Source organism: Chiloscyllium plagiosum, chromosome 39 (genome assembly GCF_004010195.1).
Source record: "Chiloscyllium plagiosum isolate BGI_BamShark_2017 chromosome 39, ASM401019v2, whole genome shotgun sequence".
NCBI classification, from domain to species: domain Eukaryota; kingdom Metazoa; phylum Chordata; class Chondrichthyes; order Orectolobiformes; family Hemiscylliidae; genus Chiloscyllium; species Chiloscyllium plagiosum.
Window position 1 is genome coordinate 14,078,330 of NC_057748.1, and position 19,756 is coordinate 14,098,085.

Here is a 19,756-nt window from a genome sequence, read left to right on the forward strand (position 1 = left end):
CAGCCTACACATTCTCTCCTACTCTCCTTATCACTTCTACAGCAACACCGGCTCCCCCTCGTCCTGGTAATAAGACTAACTGAGAATGGGTGACTGTGTTAAAAACGCATGTAGTAACAAGTCTGGGGTGTGGGGGTGGATAAAAAAAAAACACATGAAAGGATGCAGTACGGCTGGGAAGTTATTGTACTAGATCTTGAGTCCTTGAGGTGCCCAAGCGGAAAGTGAGCTGCTGTTTCTTTCAGACTGTGTGAAAGCTTCTCAGGAGCAAAACTGAGACGGAGATGTTGGCGTGGGAACACGCTGGGGCGTTAAAGCGACAGGGAACTTTCCCAGGCAGAGTTGGGATGCTCGGTAAAGCCTGCGCTTCCCCTCGGCAGGGCAGAGGGGATCCCAGGGTGAGCAGGCAAAGCTGCCTATTACTGTACTGAGGTGAAGTGCAGGCAAATCACTACTTCGCCCTCCTTTGGCGATTCATTTGAATTAAAGGGGTGATTCGCGTCCCTATGTGTGTGTGTGTGTCTCTCAGTTCCTTAGTGTCACCCCATTCCCATCCCTCTGAGTTTCTTTCCCTGGAAAGTCATGCCCTTTCAGCCTGGTCTGTCTGTGCTCCCCTAACTCTGTCCCTGTCCCCTTCTCTCTCTCTCTCTGGTCCTGAGTGTATGACTCATCCTGGTCCCCCCCCCCCCCCACCCCCTTGTGCATTTTCAGGGATGATATTTGCTCACGTCTAACTGATTCACTTGCCTCGGTGCCAAAACCCCAATCCATGGAATTTCCCAACTTCTGAAAAACAGAAGACTTGCAGCCAACTGCGTACAGTAAATTACGCGGCTGCTTTTTTTTTAAAAATTTTTAACTATCCCGCGTCTGAGCAATGCTACAAATCGCCGGGACGAAGCCAAGAATTTCAGGAACGTTCTCTCGAAAATCGCTGGAGCTGTTGAATCTTAGACGGTGGTAAAGCCTTTTTTTTTTCTCTCTCTCTCTCTCTGTTCCCCCGCCCAACAGGCTTCCAGCCAGCCAAGAACACGCAGAGGCTGTTACAAAGAGGAAGCTCCCCACTAGCTGATCACCATCAGTCAGAGCTACAGACTGTGCCCAGGAAGGTAAGCAATTCAATTCAGCTTTCAACCTCAGGGATTTTTAAGAAACAGACCGCGTTGATCTGCTCTCCTGCATGGCATCACTTCCCATATTTCGATTATTTGAACCCTGTCTCTGTGCTGTTGTGTACACTGCCTAAAAGTTAGCGTTTGAATTTAGCTGAGAGACGCAGATGCTTTTCTTTTGAGATGTGTTTTAATGTGAGCTGCAGAATAATCAATAAAACGGACACTGACCAAGAAACTGTAAATGTCAGGTGGCCGCTGGTGGGTGACACAGGAGAAATGTCTTTAGCTCAAAGAGCAGGCGAGAATGTGGAGTTTGGTTCCACAGGGAGTAAAGCTAAATTTGGGATGCTCTCACCAGGTCTATTGGGACATCAAAGCTATGACAGAAACTTGGCTGGAGAATGGAAAGGTCTGACAGCTCAATGTTTCCATTTCCAAAAGGGATGGAAAGGGTGACAGAAGAGATGGGGGGGTCGGGGGGGGGGGGGGGGGGGGAGTGGTGAACTTGATTAAGGAAAATAATTACTGCTGTAATTAGAGAAGATAGTTCTCAACAAAAAATCATCCAGTGAAAATATATGGGTTGAAATTAGAGATAAGGAAGGAGTGATCACCTTGTGGGAATCGTATTCTCATCACCTCCCCCCCCATAGTCAGAGGGAAGTTGAGGAACAAATCTGTAGAGAGACCTCAGATATATGCAAGGATATTAGATTAGATTCCCTACAGTGTGGAAACAGGCCCTTCAGCCCAACCAGTCCACACCGACCCTCTGAAGAGTAACTTACACAGACCCATTCCCCTCTGACTAATGCACCTGACACTATGGGGCAATTTAGAATGACCAATTCACCCTGACCTGCACATCTTTGGACTGTGGGAGGAAACTAGAGCACCTGGAGGAAACCCACACAGACACGGGGAGAACATGCAAACTCCACACGGACAGTTACTCGAGGCTGGAATCGAACCTGGGACCCTGGTGCTGTGAGGCAGCAGTGCTAACTACTGAGTCACCGTGCCGCCCCAATTTTTAAAATTTTTTTTCTCTATTTTTAAATACTGTTGTAGAATATTAAGTTTGAAATATTAGGTGATTTTAATTTTCCAAACATTGACTGGGACTGCCATACTGTTAATGGTTTGGATGGTGAAGACTTTGTTAAATGCGTTCAAGAAAATTTTCTTTATCAATATTTCAATGTTCTTGCTCGGGAAGGAGCAGAATGAGACCTTCTGTTGGGTAATGAGGCAGGGGAAGTGACTGAAGTGAAAGTAGGGGGACACCTTGAGTCTAGTGACCATAATTCTATTTGTTTTAAAAGAATAAGATTTCCATAAATGCTTTTCATCAACGTAAGGCAAATTTTAATGGTATGAGACAAGTACTTTGAAAAGTTGGTTGGCGTAGACTGTTCATAGGTAAAGGGATGTTTGATAAGTGGGAAACTACAAAAGTGTGGTATTGAGAGTTCAGAGACATAATATTCTTGTTAGAGTGAAAGGTAAGGCTGGTAGGATTAGGGAACAATGGATGAATAAAGATATTGAGAACCTAGTCAAGAATAAAACAAAATTCATAGATTAGATACAAACAACTGGGTTCCAATGAATCTCTTGAACAAAATAAAGAGTGTAAGGGCATTCTTAAGAGGGAGATCAGGAAAGCAAAGAGAGGATATGAGATAGTCTTTGCAGATAAGGTTAAGGATAATCCAAAGAGATTCTACAAATACATTAAGAGTAAGTGGGTAACTAGAGAGAGTGTAGGGCCCCATAAAGATCAAAGAGGTTGTCTTTGTGTTGAATCTCAGGAGATGGGAGGGGTATTACACGAATACTTCATGTCAGTTTTTACCGTGGAGAAAGACATAGAGGCTAGAGAATGCAGGGAAATCAATATTGTTGTTTTGAAAGCAGGTCACATTACAGAGGCCTTAGAAGCTATAAAAGAGGAAGTAAGGCAAGACGATTGATAAAGACAGAGTGGTGGATGTTGTTTACTTGGACTTTAGTAAAGCCTTTGACAAGGTTCAGCATGGTAGACTAATTAGTAAAGTTAGATCAAATGGCATTCGGGGTGAGCTTACCAATTGGATAAAAAATTGGCTTAACAGCAGGAGACAGAGAGAGGTGATGGAGGCTGGTTACCAGCGGTTTTCCACAGGGATTGTGTTGGGTCCACTTTTGTTTATCATTTATACAAATTATTTGGATGAGAATATAGAAGGCACGGTTAGTAAGTTTATGGATGACACCAAAATTGTTGATATGGTGGACAATGAAGAAGGATATCTAAAATCTTGCTCAATCAGGTCAATGGGCTGAGTAGTGGCAGATGGAGCTTAATTTCGATAAATACGAGATATTGCATTTTGGAAAAGCAAACACTGGCAGGGCTTATACAATTAAAAGTAGGTCCCTGGGTATTATTGTAGAACAGAGAGACCTAGGGGTTCAGGTACATAATTCTTTGAGGTTTGTGGCACATATAGACAGAGTGGTTAGGGAGGTGTTCAGCACGCTTGCCTTCATTTCTCAGACCTTTGAGTAGAGGTGTTAGGACGTCATGTTGAAGTTGTACAGTACATTGGTGAGGCCCCTTCTGGAGCACCGTGTCCAGTTCTGGTCGTCCCATTATAGGAAGGATATTATTAAACTGGAGAGGGTTCAGAAAGGACCAACCAGGATTCTGCCAGAATCGAGGGTTTAGGTTATTAGGAGAGACTGGATAGACCGGGACTTTATTCACTGGAGTGTAGGACGTTGAGGGGTGATCTTATAGAAGTTTATAAAATCATGAGGGATATAGATAAGGTGAATGGTAGGTGTAATTTCCCTAGGGTGGGGTTTTCAAGACTAGGGACATATTTTTAAGGGGAGAAGAAAAAGGTTTGAAAAAAGACATAAAGGGCAACTTTTTTAGACAGAGAGTGGTGCATGTATGGACGACCTTCCAGGGGATGTAGTGGATGTGGGTACAATTACAACATTTAAGAGACATTTGGATAAGTACACGGATAGGAAAGGTTTGGAGGGATACGCAGGCAGGTGGAGCTAGTTTAGTTTGGGATTATGATCAACATGGACTAGTTGGACCGAAGGGTCTGTTTCCGTGCTGGATGACTGTATGAACCATCTCTGTGCTTTGGAGTTATGAACAAGTACTTTGACTAAAAGTTAGCATCCCAATTTAGCAAATAAAAGCAGTAACAGTGCACGCAGAATTAGTGCAAATGTTTTTGAGACTTTGTTTTAATGTAAGCTAGAGACTATTAAACAAAATGAATACTAAGCTGCAAACTGTACATAATGGTATCTTATAAATGCCTCAGGGTGTTCTGAAGAAAGGCCTTTCACTCAAAGAGTAGGCGAGGAATGTGGTGTTTGGTTCCACAGGAAGTAAAGCTATGGCGGTGCTCTCTCATTAGTGAGAGATAACTGGTGGTGGTTTAAACTGACAGTCACCATGCCTCAGGTGAGGGCAGAGGCTGAGGAGACAAGTCTTTTGCAGCAAACTCAGCTGATGCAGGAATTGAACCCACGCTGTCAGTGATCATTCTGCTAACCAGTCAACAGAGCTCACAGAGAGCTGCAATGCACAGCATGGTTAGAGACAATCCTGCCTGTCCCTCCTTATGCTGCCTGGCTTGCTGTGTTCTTCCAGCCTCCAGCCTGTCCCTCCTTATGCTGCCTGGCTTGCTGTGTTCTTCCAGCCTCCTGCCTGTCCCTCCTGATGCTGCCTGGCTTGCTGTGTTCTTTCAGCCTCCAGCCTGTCCCTCCTTATGCTGCCTGGCTTGCTGTGTTCCTCCAGCCTCCTGCCTGTCCCTCCTGATGCTGCCTGGCTTGCTGTGTTCTCCCAGCCTCCTGCCTGTCTGCAGTGCATAGCATGACCTCCTTTAAGGGCAAGGAGAGACCCCCCCCAACAGGAGGAAGGAATAAAAAGATACACTTGATAATGTGCTTTGGAGAAAGAAGGGAGAAGGGTAGAGTGGAGCATTGAAACCTGCATGGACCAAATGGGCTGAAACCTTTCTTCTGAGCTGTATGTTCTCTGTAACCTGATGTAATGCTCCAATCGGGGATATGGGCCAAAGGCAGCTATCTAGAATTAGGCCACAGATTAACCATGATCTCACTGAGGGGCTAAATGGATGAATCCTGTTTCTGACGTTAAGCTACTCCTCTTGGAGGCTGTAAAATGAACCCTTATTTTTATCTCCACCTTTATTAATGCGTTAAGTTGATGCCAAGCACAGCGAGAAGATGTGAAACTTTCACAGGGCCGGTGCTGTCAGAGTCCCTCAGGCCCAGGGACAGAAATGCAACCACCTGACAGCGTGTAGGCAAGCGTGGCACAGCAAGATCCCACCAGCAGGCGGGTTAATGTAGTCGGGTTGATTTGGCTGAGTTGGTGGTCAGATCACTTGCCGTTTCTATGGGAGGGCTGGTTGCTCAGTCGGTGACCTTTCGTTCAAGCAGTAGGCTGCTGTAAGCACTGGGCAGCCAAGATGGAGAAGAGAAACAGAACCATAGAATCCTTACAGTGTGGAAACAGGCCCTTCGACCCAACAAGTCCACACCGACCCTCTGAAGAGTAACCCATCCAGACCCATTCCCCTACCCTGTGACACTACTTTTGCCTCACTGCTCCAGGGACCCGGTTTCAATTCCCGCCTCAGGCAACTGTGTGGAGTTTGCACATCCTGATTATTCCAGGGTGCCGGCAATGAGACACCTTTGCAAGAGTGGGAAAGTCAAGCCGATTCTTTCTCCCAGATTGTAACCTGCAGGTGGCAGAGTCTGGAAAACCATCCAATCTTCGGGAGAGGCAGAAAGCAAGCTGGTCACTCACCATCCCTCATGTTACCCAAGCCTGCAAAATCACAATGGGTTTGTCTGGGTGCAACAACAACTTGCGTTTGCACAGAACCCTTTCATGACCACTGAATGTCTCTAAAAGTGCATGACAGCCGATGAAGCTCACTATTATCGTGGTAGAAAATGCCAATTTTGACACAGTTAAAAATCACATAACCCTAGGTTATAGTCCAACAGGTTTATTTTGCTCCAAAAGCTAGTCCTTCCAAATAAACCGGTTGAACTACAACCAGGTGTGTGATTTTTAACTTTGTCCATCCCAGTCCAACACCGGCACCTCATCATCAATTTGCCACAAGTAACAGTGTGGTGGGGCAGGTGGAAGTAAACATTGGCCAAGTCATCGAATCCCCACAGTGCAGACAGAGGCCACTCAGCCCATCAAGTCTGCACTGACTCTCCAAAGAACAACCCACCATTCCCCACCCATAATCCAGCATTGGCCTTGGCTAACCCACCTACACACAACAGGGCAATTTAGCACAGCCAGTCTGCCTAACCCACACATCTTTGGATTGTGGGAGGAAACCAGAGCATCCGCAGGAAACCCACACAGATTCAGGGAGAAAGTGCCAACTTGTCTGAGGCTGGAATCGAACCTGGGTCCCTGGCAATGGAAAGCAGCAGTGCCAACCACTGAGCCACCATGTCACTGTCAGCGCTATCTTGCCTTTCTTCAAAATAGTACCCAGGGATCTTTAACAGCCAGATGAGCAGGCAGGCCACAGTTTAATATCTCAACCACAAAACAGCCCCACCAATAGTGAGTGATGCACTGGATCATAGAACCTCGATGGTAGAGCTTGAGCCCTGGAGTAGAACCTGATGCGGAGACTCAGAGACATTGTGTCAACTGAGGCTCAAGACAATCGAAGGATAAACAACGTGCAAATCTTGGGAGCAACATTGCTTCTACTGTCCAGGTGTCATTTATTGATAGAAGCATTTAATATTTAACTATAAAGAAGGCTAATGAATGCTAATCTTTACAACACTGTAAATGGTGCAATTTGATTAGATTCCCTACAGTATGGGAACAGACCCTTCAGCCCAACAAGTCCACACCGACCCTCTGAAGAGTAACCCACCCAGACCCTAACTAATGCACCAAATACTATGGGCAATTTAGCATAGCCAATTCACTTAACCTGCACATCTTTGGATTGTGGGAGGAAACCCACGCAGACACAGGGCGAATGTATAAACTCCACACAGACAGTTGCCTGAGGCTGGAATCAAACCTGGGGCATTGGTGCTGTGAGGCAGCAGTGCTAACCACTGAGCCACCGTGCCACCCAATACAAAACAATCTGGAATTAGGAGTCTAATTGTTGGGAAAACCCCATCTGGTTCACTAATGCCCTTGGGGGAAGGAAACTGCCATCTTACCTGGTCTGGCCTACATATGATACAGCAATGTGATTGACTCGTGGTAATTAGGAATGTGCAATAAATACTGGCCAAGCCAATGACACCCTGATCCTGTGGATGAATAAAAAAGAGATTTGAGTACAGGAGACCCTGCTTCAGTTAGACCATACTTGCAGTTTTGGTCTCTCGCAGGAAATAAATTATTGCTGTGCAGAGAGTGTATCAAAAGTTCATCAGACTTGTTCCTTGGATGGCCACACTGTCCTTGGACAGGGAGATTGGACAAATGGGATCCAAATTCTCTGAAGCTTCAAAGGTCGAGAGGAAATCTCATTGAAACCTACAAAATATGTCTAGACAGGATAGATGTAGGTAAGGCTGGTGGATCCCACTGGTGGATAAGGTGGTCACTGGTGGATAAGGTGGTCACAGGTGGATAAAGTGGTCACAAATGGATAAGGTGGTCACAGGTGGATAAGGTGGTCAAGAAGGCACAGAGCACGCTTGCGTTCCTCAGCCTGACCATTAAATATAAAAGTTGGCAAGTTATGTTACAACTGTAAAAAACGTTACTTCGGCCACGTTTGGAATATTACCTGCAACTCTGGCCGTCACACTAGCAGAAGGACGTGGATGCTTTGGAGAGGGTGCAGAGAAGGTTTACCAGGATGTTGCTTGGTCCGGAGGATTTTAGTTATGAGGAGAGGTTGGATAAACTCGGATTTGTTTTCACTGGAAAGACGGAGGCTGAGGGGCGACCTGATAGAGGTTTACAAAATGATGAGAGACAGAGATAGGGTGGATAGTCAGAGGCCTTTTCCCGGGATGGGAAGGTCAACTACAAGAGGGTACAGGTTCAAGGTGAGATGGGGAAGGTTTAGGGGAGAAGTGCGGGGAAAATCTTTCACACAGAGGGTGGTGGGTGCCTGGAACACACTGCCAATGGAGGTGTTGGAAGCAGGCATGTACACAACGTTTAAGGTGTATCTTGATCGATACATGAAGGGGAGGTGAATAGAGGGACAAAGATCACCTACAGGCAATAAGTAGCAGGTTTAACTAAGGATTAGGAATCGGTGCAGGCTTGGTGTGCTGAAGGGCCTGTTCCTGTGTTGAAAACCAAGGGCACAATTAAAAAAACAAAAGGGATGCCACTTAGAACCAAGAAAAGGAGAAATTCTTTTACTTAGAGAGTGTGTGTTCTCTACCATAGAGTGCTGTGGAGGTTCAGTCCATGAGTCTGTTTAAGGTAGACCTTGATAAATTGCTGGTTATCTGTTGGTATAAAGGATTTTGGGGATGGAGTGAGTCAAAGCATTGAAGCGTTCAATTAACCATGCTCATACTGAATGGCGAGGTAGGCTCAGTGGACTGACTGGCCTGCTCCTGTTTTGAGGATACATGAACATCTCTTGTTGTACACACCTCGATATCGGACACAATTGCCAAGAAGCAGCCTTGTGGACGTGGCAGGATTCTCTTCCGACAAAGTGAAGACCATCCCTGAAATAGCTTCACAGTATCCCATCACCAAGTCACCCTTTATTGACACTGATCCAGCTCCCTCAGAGCCAGCTCTCAGAGTGAACAGAACCTCTGACACTCCTGTTTATACCTGTCAGCCAGGGCTCCCTGATTGGACCAGATTAACAGCCTCAGTCAGGGAACTGATATTCTATGAGGTCTGCCTGGCTGACCTCACTGTGCAGAGCTTTGGGATTCACGCCTCCAACACCATTTTTATAATGTCCAGAAATTCAGGGCATATTGTCTTCTCCTGGTGGCTGGACAGTGATTGTTGAAGAGTTACATGTTACCACCACGAACATCACTGTCAAAGCCACCAGTCATTGCTCCTGAGAAGGTGGGGGTGAATCATTGCACTCTTGTCCAGATACAGCTACCATGCTATTGGTGAAGGAGGTCCTGGAATTAGAACTATGGTAGGGAAGGAAGTGCATTATATTTCCACGTCAGGATGTTGGGAGGTTCCCATGTATCGGCCGCCCTTCAAGATGGCAACATTTCCAATTTTGGAAGGTGCTGTCAAAAAAGTCTTGATAAGTAGCTACAATACTACGTATTGTAGTTTGTACACCCTGTTCCCACTGCAGTGATAGAGGGAACACGTGTTAGAAGTGCTGGATGGGTGTATATCAAAAAATGTGTTTGTCCTGGATGGTGTTGAGCTTCTTGAGTGTTGCTGGAGTTGCACCCAACTAAGTAAGTAAGGAGCACCTCTTTTGTAGATAGTAAACAGGCAACTGGGAGTCAGGAGGCCAGTTACTCGCTGTGGGATTCCTAGCCTTTGACTTGCTTTTATTGAGTCATGGAATCATACAGCACAGGAACAGATCTTTTGGTCCAACCTGTCCATGCCAAACATAATTCCAAGCTTAACCTGCATGTACTTGACCCATATCCCTCCAAACATCTCTTATCCATGTACTTATCCAAATGTCTTTTAAACATTGTAACCGTGCCTACATCCAACACTTCCTCAGGCAGTTCATTCCACATGCAAACCACCCTCTGTATAAAAACCTTCGCCCTTTGTGTCTTTTATAAGTCTCTCTCCTCTCACCTTAAAAATACCCTCTCGTCTTGAAATCCCCCACAATAGAGAAAAGACACCTACCCTATCTTTCCCCCTCATGATTTTTATAAACCTCTATAAGGTCACCCCTCAACCTCCTACACTCCAGTGAAAAAAAGTCCCAGCTCATCCAGCCTTTCCATGTAACTCAACCCTTCCATTTCTGGCAATATCCTGGTAAATCTCTTCTGAACCCTCTTAAGCTTAATAATATCCTTCCTAATGACAGGGCAATTAGAACTGGGCACAGTGCTCCAGAAGAGGCCTCACCAGTGACCTGTGCAACCTCAACATGATGTCCCAACTCCGATATTCCAAAAATCTGAGCAATAAAGGCAAGTGTGCTAATTGCCTAACAACAGTCTGGATGTGACACAGCCTTCCAAGAATTATGCATATTACAGCCACTGTGTTTATATGGCTGGCCCCAGAGCAACTTCTAGTCATTGGGATTGAACTGAATTGAAATGGATAATTTATTGTCACTTGTATTTAACAAATAAATACAGTAAAAAATGTAATAGATGAAGTGTACAGAGAGCTCCTTTGTGTTGGGGCTGGCACATGAAAAGAATAAGAGGCATGGGTTCAAATCCCACCACTGCCATTTCTGCTGATCAACTCCAACTCTGCAGCACGCTAAAATGCTGTGTTGAGCACCGCTGTATTTATAAAAAAGGTATTCCTGATGAAGGGCTTTTGCCCGAAACATCAACTTTACTGCTCCTCGGGTGCTGGCTGAACTGCTGTGCTTTTCCAGCACCACCCTAATCTAGAGTCTGGTTTCCAGCATCTGCAGTCACTGTGTTTACCTACATGAAAAGAATAAGGGGAAGTTTGGGTGAGACAAAAATTTGGTTTTGTTGTTTCAGTAATATAACACTCAGTACAGACTCCTCCAGATAGGAGATAATGGCTTAGAAACACTTTTTTTAAAAAGAACCGGTTACTCTTAACTATGTCATGAGACAACAGTAAACGTCGAGATTTGAGATAATGGGTCAATAAGGATTGTGGCACAAAGATTCAAGAGTCGTAAATGTTAAACCGAGAGTGTCAGAACTGGAACAGCATTCATGTTGGATTAATGCCAGCTTCCAGTGGGATGATATCATAATTTTGCTTGACTCATTAACCCCTCCCACTCCCTGCAGTCTACTTCCATGGAAGTCAAAACCAACAGTGCGCTGTGAGTAAAAATGCATGATGTCGCTTTCAACTCCTCCCTCCAGATAAAGATATCTCTCTCTAGCAAACATGTGTCAATGGGTTATTTGCAATAGACCTTTGAGAGAAGTTGGTGAAACAGTGCCTCAGAATCCACTTTGGAAATTGAAACTTCTCCTGCCCCGTTCAGAGTGACAGGAATGGTAAGGATAGCGACTTTCCTGTGTTTGTGTATATGAAGCTGGAGATGATGCAACAATTTTAAATGTGTTCGGGATGGGGGGGGGGGGGGAGGGGTTTCGGATTCTTGGTGTTAACATACTGTAATTCCCATTATCCTGGTCAATGCTGTGCCCCATTGTCCCACTGGAGAGTCCCCTTTGAACCCTCTTTATGAAGGCAAGGTGGATGCAAAACCCCTTGATGGAATGACTTTCAGTCCATTCAATTCTTCCAAGAGTTACCATGAAGGGCTCTCCTTCTTAAACCCTTCCCTTGGTAACTGAGGTATGGTGACCCTCAGGTAAAATGCCACCAGACATCTCCCTGCATACTGAAAGAGCAGCTGCCTGGCCTGACATCACTATAATGACCTTACCTTTAATCTAAATCCCCATCCAAGCAATATCTGCATGTAAGTTGCAATCTGGAAGACATCTCAGGAGGAAGAAAGGAAAAGATGGGGGTCAAATGAAAAGGAGTGAGATATAAGAAGGTGGGTGGAGGCTGCACAAACTTTATGGGCCACATAGCTTGTGAAATTTTCAGTATTCTTCATTGTTTGATGTCTATTATCTATTTGACCCTTAATGTGGGGTGATTAACATCAACTTTGGAACTGTAGGACCCTTCAAGGCGAAACGAGAAAATAATTCCTAACTAACCTGTTGGGGCACACTTCTGGAGTAGGTATTACTTGAATTCAGGACTCCTGGTTCAGAGATAAAGACATTATCACAAACCAAAAGGGGATGTTGCCCTTAGCAATAGGTTCAAAGATATTCTGTCACTCTTCTGGAGTAGGTGGGACTTGAACCCAGGTCCGTAGATGAGCAGTAGGTCACTACCACTGTGCCACAAGAGCTCATAGTAGCTAATATCTTAATTGTTTTGACTTTAAATTAAGTAGCTGCCCTTAAATTAAGTGATCCTCAAGGCATTAGCTTGGACTGTAGGCCCAGTGACCTTAACACAACACCACCACCTCCCCCAGGTTAAGGCTATGACAGAATAGATCCAGAGTTGATTGAGAATGGATGATTGGGTTTTGGAGTTTTGACACCAAACAGGATGAAGTGTTGCTTCATGTCTCCTCTCAACTCCGTTTTGATTTAGTCCCCTCCCTATCTCCCTCCCTCTCCCTCATCTTTGATGCTGTGCATTGCCTTTAACGTAAATGGATTGAGTGAGAAACGCGGTTAATTTCCTGGAAACACTGGTTTGTCAATGAAAATTGCTGTGGGGGTGATTTGGTGACGGGGAAAACGAATGTTGGAGCACTTCAGGGTATTGAAAAGTAAAGATGGTGAGGTGGTAGTGTCTGAACCAGGAGTTCAGAGTTTGCCTGAAGTATGCCTGAGCATGTTGCTTTTTGTTTAAAAAAATGAATTATGAAATACCGTGTTGTTCAGAAGCTGTCCTGGAGCAGAGGCCTAATAATGACGTGCCTGAGCAGTTTGATTAGAAAATGTCTCCTGCTGGAAGTGCTGGAATAAGCAAGAACCCAAAATCAAAGGATTTCTGGAAAGACATTGAGCGTGTGTTTGGAGTATAGAGTCATAGAGATGTACAGAATGGAAACAGACCCTTCAGTCCAACCCGTCCATGCCGACCAAATATCCCAACCCAATCTAGTCCCACCTGCCAGCACACGGCCCATATCCCTCCAAACCCTTCCTATTCATATACCCATCCAAATGCCTCTTAAATGTTGCAATTGTACCAGCCTCCACCACATCTTCTGGCAGCTCATTCCATACACGTACCACCGTCTGCGTAAAAAGTTGCCCCTTAGGTCTCTTTTATATCTTTTCCCTCTCACCCTAAACCTATGCCCTCTCGTTCTGGACTCCCCGACCCCAGGGAAAAGACTTTGTCTATTTATCCTATCTGTGCCCCTCATAATTTTGTAAACCTCTATAAGGTCATCCCTCAGCCTCTCCCTATAGCATAGATTGAGAAATGGCAGCATTTTAAAAAAAAGCTTCATTCTTGTGATAGAGTCGCAATACCTTTCCCTCTGGGCTAGGAGGCCAGGGTTCAGATTTCACTTTCTCCAGGGAGGTGTGCAGTCACACGTCAGAACAAGTTAATTCATGGTTTCTTAGGAAGAGCTGTAATCCTGTCCAGGCAGCGTGCCAAGGACAGGAACTGGTAATTCCCACGTGCCTGCTTCTTTTCCATAGCTAAGTTCATTCCCCACTGTCCTTGCCAGAGGGAGTGCACTGGCTCCACCAACACTCTCAATAACTTTCCAAAAGACATACAGTCATAGAGATGTACAGCACGGAAACAGACCCTACAGTCCATCTCATCCATACTGGCCAAATATCCTAAATTAATCTAGTCCCATTTGCCAGCATTTGGCCCATATCCCTCTAAACCCTTTCCTATTCATATACCCATCCAGATGTCTTTTAGAGGCTGTAATTGTAGCAGCCTCCACCACTTCCTCTGGCAGCTCATTCCATCCACGCACCACCCTCTGTGTGAAAAAGTTGCCCTTTCGGTCCATTTTAAATTTTTTCCCTCACACTTCAAAAAAAATTATATTCAAATTCCCACTCTCTCTCCTCTGGTGGGATCCGAACCCCAGGTCCACCAGAATATTACCTGGATTAACAGTCCAGTGGTAATGGGCACCACGGGGGCTGGAGTGTGTTACCACCCTGTTTGCAATACAGAGTGATGCCAACAGCTGGGGTTCAATTCCTACGCCGTCCCTGCTACCATGAAAGAGCCTCCTTTTCGACCTCTGGCCTCACCTGTGGCATGGTGACCCTCACATTAAGCCACCACCAGTCATCTCTCTCTAATGAGAAAGTAGCCCTACAATCTGGTCAGAGTGTAATGACTTTACCTTTACCTCACCAAACGTCAACAGACTTTCCATCAGATCCAGTGTTGGTTTGTATATCGCCTCAGGTTTTCCAGTTCAATGAGTGAAAAGGTAACAAATGGTGGTCTCTCGGAAATCACATTATATAAGAAAAAAACGGTTGTCTAATTTTATGGAATAAATGACAAAAATCTCACAACATTAAGTGGTTTGGATTTTCCCGTCTTCGTTATCCATATCTTTGCACAGGCTCATGGTGTCAGGGGTGCCTGTACATTTTGAGGTGAATTTTGAAGGAGATTGCCATTAGAAGTCTAGGAAGTCCCTGTGTGACTATTGGTGATTCATCAATACATGTATGTAACCCCTTATTTGCATAACCATTGAAGCTTGAATTTAGAAATGTCAATAAAGCACAGGGAAACCTGACTTACACTCATTTGTTTATCCAAGTTATGAATAGTTGAACTTTGTACTTAGTTCCAACAAACAGCAACATGGCTCAGTCCTATCACTATCTGCTCTTACTACTATCCCAACTACCCCTTCCAGCCTTCCCAACCTGTCCCAAATGTGATCCATAACTAAATATGGGGAGGCATGTTTTTGTCCAGCCTGTTATTAGCAGCAAAGGGAGAATTGAAATGTAGGTCCATTTTATGCCTTTGTTATAGCTTTAACATTATAGAATGATTAAGATTATTTTAATTACAAGCTAAGAATAGTGAAAACAACTTAAAGACTCGCATTTATATCAAGCCTTTCTCGACTTTAGAACATTCCGAAGTGATTCATAACAAATTAAGAATGTTTTAAACCTCAATGGCTGCCGTTATGTGAGGAAACAAGACCAACGTTCCATAATATCATACACGGAAGTAGGCCATTCAGCCCATCAAATCTCCTTCACCATTCAATGAGATCATGGCTGATGTGATCCTCCTCAACTTCACTTTACTGCATTTTCCCAGGAGCCCTTGATTCCTTCCCTGATTAAGAATCTGCCTGAGCCTTGGGTTTACTTAATGATCCGGCCTTGCCAGCTCTCTGTGATGAAGAATTACTCAGATTCAGTCTCCCCTGAGAGAAGGAATTCCTCCTCATTGTTGTCCCAAATGAGTGACCCTATTGTTCTGAGATTATGCCCTGTGATCCTGGACTCTCCCACAAGAGGAAAACAGCTGTTAAGTTGTCTGAGAATCTTAAATATGTCAACAAGGTGGTCTCCTAATTCTTCGAAACTCCAATGATTACAGGTCCAATCCATTCAATCTCTTTTTGTAAGATAATTCTTCCATACCTGGTATCAACCTTCCCTGCTCAGCCTCCAACACCAGTATATCTTTCCTGAAACAAGGGACCCATAAAATAATTCATAGTATTCCAGCTGTGGCTACCCAGAAACAACAACTGGATGTTGGTCAGATAATCTACTTCTGCCAATGTTATTAAGAAACGGATGTTGGCCAAGTCACTGGGGGTAACTGCCTGGCTTTCTCCCAATATGGACCCCCACAGACTGTAGTCACATGCGACCGTGTGACGCTTCACCTGGTGGGCCGTCAAAATTGACCTTCTCTCAAAACCTTTGAGTTTGATTTGAATCCACAATCCTCTGACTCAGAGGCAACGGTGCAGTCTTCTGAGCCGCAAGGATACGTAAGCCATTGGTCAGAGGGGTAGGTCGATGCAAACTCTCCAGAGACAAATACGGCATGCCCCTTCATCAATCTGAGAACAGAAATGTAACGTTATTAATTCTGGGGGAGGAAGGTTCCATAAATACCCAAAAGTATCAACTCCAGATCTATGTCAAATTTCCCTCACAGACGTGTTGTGCCTTGAGTCAAACTAACTCACAGTAGGCAAGATTATCGAATTAATCTTTAACTTCACATCTCCCACTGAGAGGGCAACGGAACAGTATGTTCATATCTCGCAATATACTACAACATTATGACAAAAGAAATGGTAGGATCGTGCAGCGATTGGTGCAATGTCAGCCGTGTGGGCCTCATAGAATATGAGTTCCCTGATTGGGGCTGTTAGTCTGGTCCACTCAGGGAGTTCTGGCTGACAGATATAAATATCTGTCAGCCAGATATCTGTCGTTGGAGGTTCTGTTCACTCTGAGAGCTGGCTCTGAGGGAGCCGGATCAGTGTCATATACCATGCACCTGTGAATAAAGGGTGATGTGGTGATGGGATACCGGCCGCTGTGCAGTTATTTCAATCTAACAATGTGAATAACCGTAAATCCTCAACAAATGGTGCAGAAGATCATTGGGTGATGTAGTCTGATCTGCTTAACTGTCCCTGAAAGATGGCCCCTTGGATTGTGTGGCACTTTAACATTGACCTCTTCTCAAAAATATTAGGAGGGCCAGAGTCCCACTGGAGAAATGGAGAAAAGTCTTGTATGGGAACAGGAAGAGACCATTCAGCCCCTCAAGCCTCTTCTGCTATATATTTACTTCATGGCAGATTCAGAACTTAAACCTATCCGGCCACTTTGTCTCATAAGAACTTAAAGCCTGGTCTAACACAACAGAAACCGTTTTATGTGTAAAACAACGTAACATAGAATTCATCAAAATGCGAAATGGTCAATAGAAAATACTAGAAATATCCCATGGTACTATTTTCAAGATGAGCAGAAGAGATGCTAACAGTGTATGTTCAATCAACATAGCAAAACAAATTATTTTACATAGTTGTTTCTGAGAACTTTAACACCCAATTTGCGCTGTTGCATTTCCCACATCACAACATATTACACTTCACTGAGGTATGCTGGAATAACCAAAGGGGATCAAACGCATTGCTGATAGTCAACTACTTCCTTTCAAAGGTCAAAGTGAGCAGGGCAACAGGCTTGAAGTTCAAAATAGCCAACCCCAGTTCCTACGTCTGGATTGTTGAAGCTGCCACAGGGTTATCTGTTATCTCTGCCAGCCTCGGGCGACTCCCTGTGTGGAGTTTGCACATTCTCCCCGTGTCTGCGTGGGTTTCCTCCGGGTGCTCCAGTTTCCTCCCACAGTTCAAAGATATGCAAGTCAGGTGAATTGGCCATGGGAAATTGTCCAGAGTGTTCAGGGATGTGTGGGTTAGATCCATTAGTCAGGGTAAATGGAGAGTTATAGGGTAGGGGAATGGGTCTGGGTGGGTTACTCTTTGGAGGGTCGATGTGGACTTGTTGGGCTGAAGGGCCTGTTTCCACACTCTATGGATTCAAAGAACAATCTATGAACAATCCATGCATTGCACCCACAACCAGAGACTTCCGCAAGATGACAAAGCATTCGTCAGACATACCGCAACAATTGTTCTATGTTTTATCAAGGCTTGACTTCTGCCCATTTTCAAGGGGCCAGACCTTGCACTGCAAACTTATCTCTGATCACTTGCCTCAAACTGCTCTGTGAGAGATTAATTGCTATTGTTAACTTCAACAAAGCTATTTCAATCCCTTTCTGTAATATTCAGATAAACAGGGCAACTGTTTGCAATTTATCATGGTTTTGTTTAGCACTTTCGAGGAGATATGCTTCATTTCTCGATATTATTACATTCACGTGTCTATGGATATCTATCCATATTCTCAAGCTAAGAACAAAAAATGATTACACCTAAATATACACAGTATGTATATGAGTGTTTACTTCATTTTTGCATAGACATGGATCTCACACCATGGCCCTAGAGGACTTCTCTCTCATTATGGAGAGATAACTGGTGGTGGCTTTAACCTGAGGCTCACCACATCTTGTGATGGAGCATCCTTTATAGTAACCTTAGCCTGTGCAGGAATTGAACCCACACTGTTAGCAATACACTGCATTGCAAACCAACCAACTAAGCTAACCAACATCTTCTTGTACAGAAAGACAGATAAATGACAAGATTGACATTCTTACAAAGATACATATGTCCACACATGCTTACACACAGATATACACACAAAAACATATACAAGCAGGGGCAATGGTAAGTGCACAGACATGGACATGCAAGTACAACACATGGACATTTATATCATATACTCACGTATGCACATATACATAGACACACAAACAGTCACATATACAGGCATGCGCACGTGCACACGCACATGCAGAAACATTGACATGTGGACAACATTACAATCCCCAGAAAGGGTCTAGAACAAATGTAAAAATTGAAAGAACTGTGAAGCTGCAAATCAGAGACAAAAACAGAAAGTGCTGGAAAAGCTCAGCAGGTCTGTGGCGTGAAATGAGAGTTTATGTTTTAGGTCCAGTGACCTTCCACAGACCTGCTGAACTTTTCCAGCAATTTTTGTGTCTGGAACAAACATTTTCAGTTTGATCCTTTGTGAATGTTCAGTCTGTTTGTGTGAATAATCACATTTTCTTTTAGGCTTCTGCCAACCTATTCCAAATATACTCTGACATGCCTGCAACCTCATTCCCTTTTTGTTTTTCTCTCTCTTTCTCTGTCTCACGCACACACACTACACACACAAACACATACCCAGCGTCTGAAGCCAACTTCTTGACGTTGAAATCCATGGCTGCTGCTGCCTGCCTGCTCCTGTCTCTCTCTCCAACACACAGACACAACACACACACACACCCACTCACACACACACACACACACACAGATACACACACACTCACAGAATAGAGATACAAAGACCTTCAAACCAAATACAGAGCTTCCCCAACCCCAGAACGAACACACAAACCCTCTGAATCTAAGAACATGTGGAGGCTGGCCCCTGTTCTACAGATGATGTCATGAAGCACTGACATTGTATGAATGAGAAACAGGGGCTGAGGACACACTATTATTGTCTCTGGAGGTAGCCGTACTGGGATGGGAAGAGAGGCTGTAGCCATGATGGGACAGGTAAGGGAGGAGCAAATTGAAGCACGTTCCATTGAGCGAGGGAGAAGTATTGGGGGAGGGAGATGTCAAGGGCTGAAAAGAGGCAAGAAAGGATTATTAAATGCCCTGGTCACAGTCAACACAGAGTGACTCAGGTCCCACTGATCTCTGATGTTGTATATTCTTAATAATTCTCTTTTTTTATTCAGATAATGAGGAGGTGAAAGCAAACACTGGAACCCTTTCAGAAAAAAAAGATCTGTGGAAAAGAAGTTTCAACATGCTTGGAAAAGAAAGAATGAGTTTTTTGCGGCTGATTTTCACTTTGATCCTCACCACTGCTCAGTGTGCCACAGAAGGTAAGCCATTTCTCCTTTTTTAGAAATATTCCTGAGTTTCCTGAACATGGATTTGAGTTTACATTGAGGCACATTACGTAATCTGTATGTCACTTATTGTTCCACTGTGCTCCACCAGCGCCATCTTACACAGAAGTTTTGGTGCAGAAAGAGACCATTCGGCCCTAACTGGCCATGATCATGCTTATGTTCCATGTAATCCTTTCTTTGTCCTATTCAATCAACATATCCTTTCCTTCCTCAAGCATGTACCTAGATTGCCTTTAGATGGACCTAGCCTTTTCTCCCTGCCATCTCTTTGCACCATACTCTTGGTAAAGAACTTTCCTTAGAATTCGTC

General features: G+C 44.4%; 1 protein-coding gene across 2 annotated transcripts in view; it reads left to right on the plus strand.

Annotated features, from left to right (window-relative positions):
• Positions 1 to 758: 758 nt before the first annotated feature.
• LOC122542253 (cytokine receptor common subunit beta-like) overlaps positions 759 to 19,756 on the plus strand; it is a 61,242-nt gene continuing 42,244 nt past the window's right edge. Inside the window, exons 1-2 of one of the 2 annotated variants that reach the window (XM_043679795.1) lie at positions 759 to 1,109; positions 19,267 to 19,416. In XM_043679795.1, the coding sequence (XP_043535730.1) occupies positions 19,338 to 19,416 (79 nt within the window). In that variant the 5' untranslated portion in view covers positions 759 to 1,109; positions 19,267 to 19,337. Of the gene's footprint in view, positions 1,110 to 11,177; positions 11,334 to 19,266; positions 19,417 to 19,756 lie in introns of those variants that run through there. The other variant, XM_043679796.1, reaches the window with a different exon arrangement.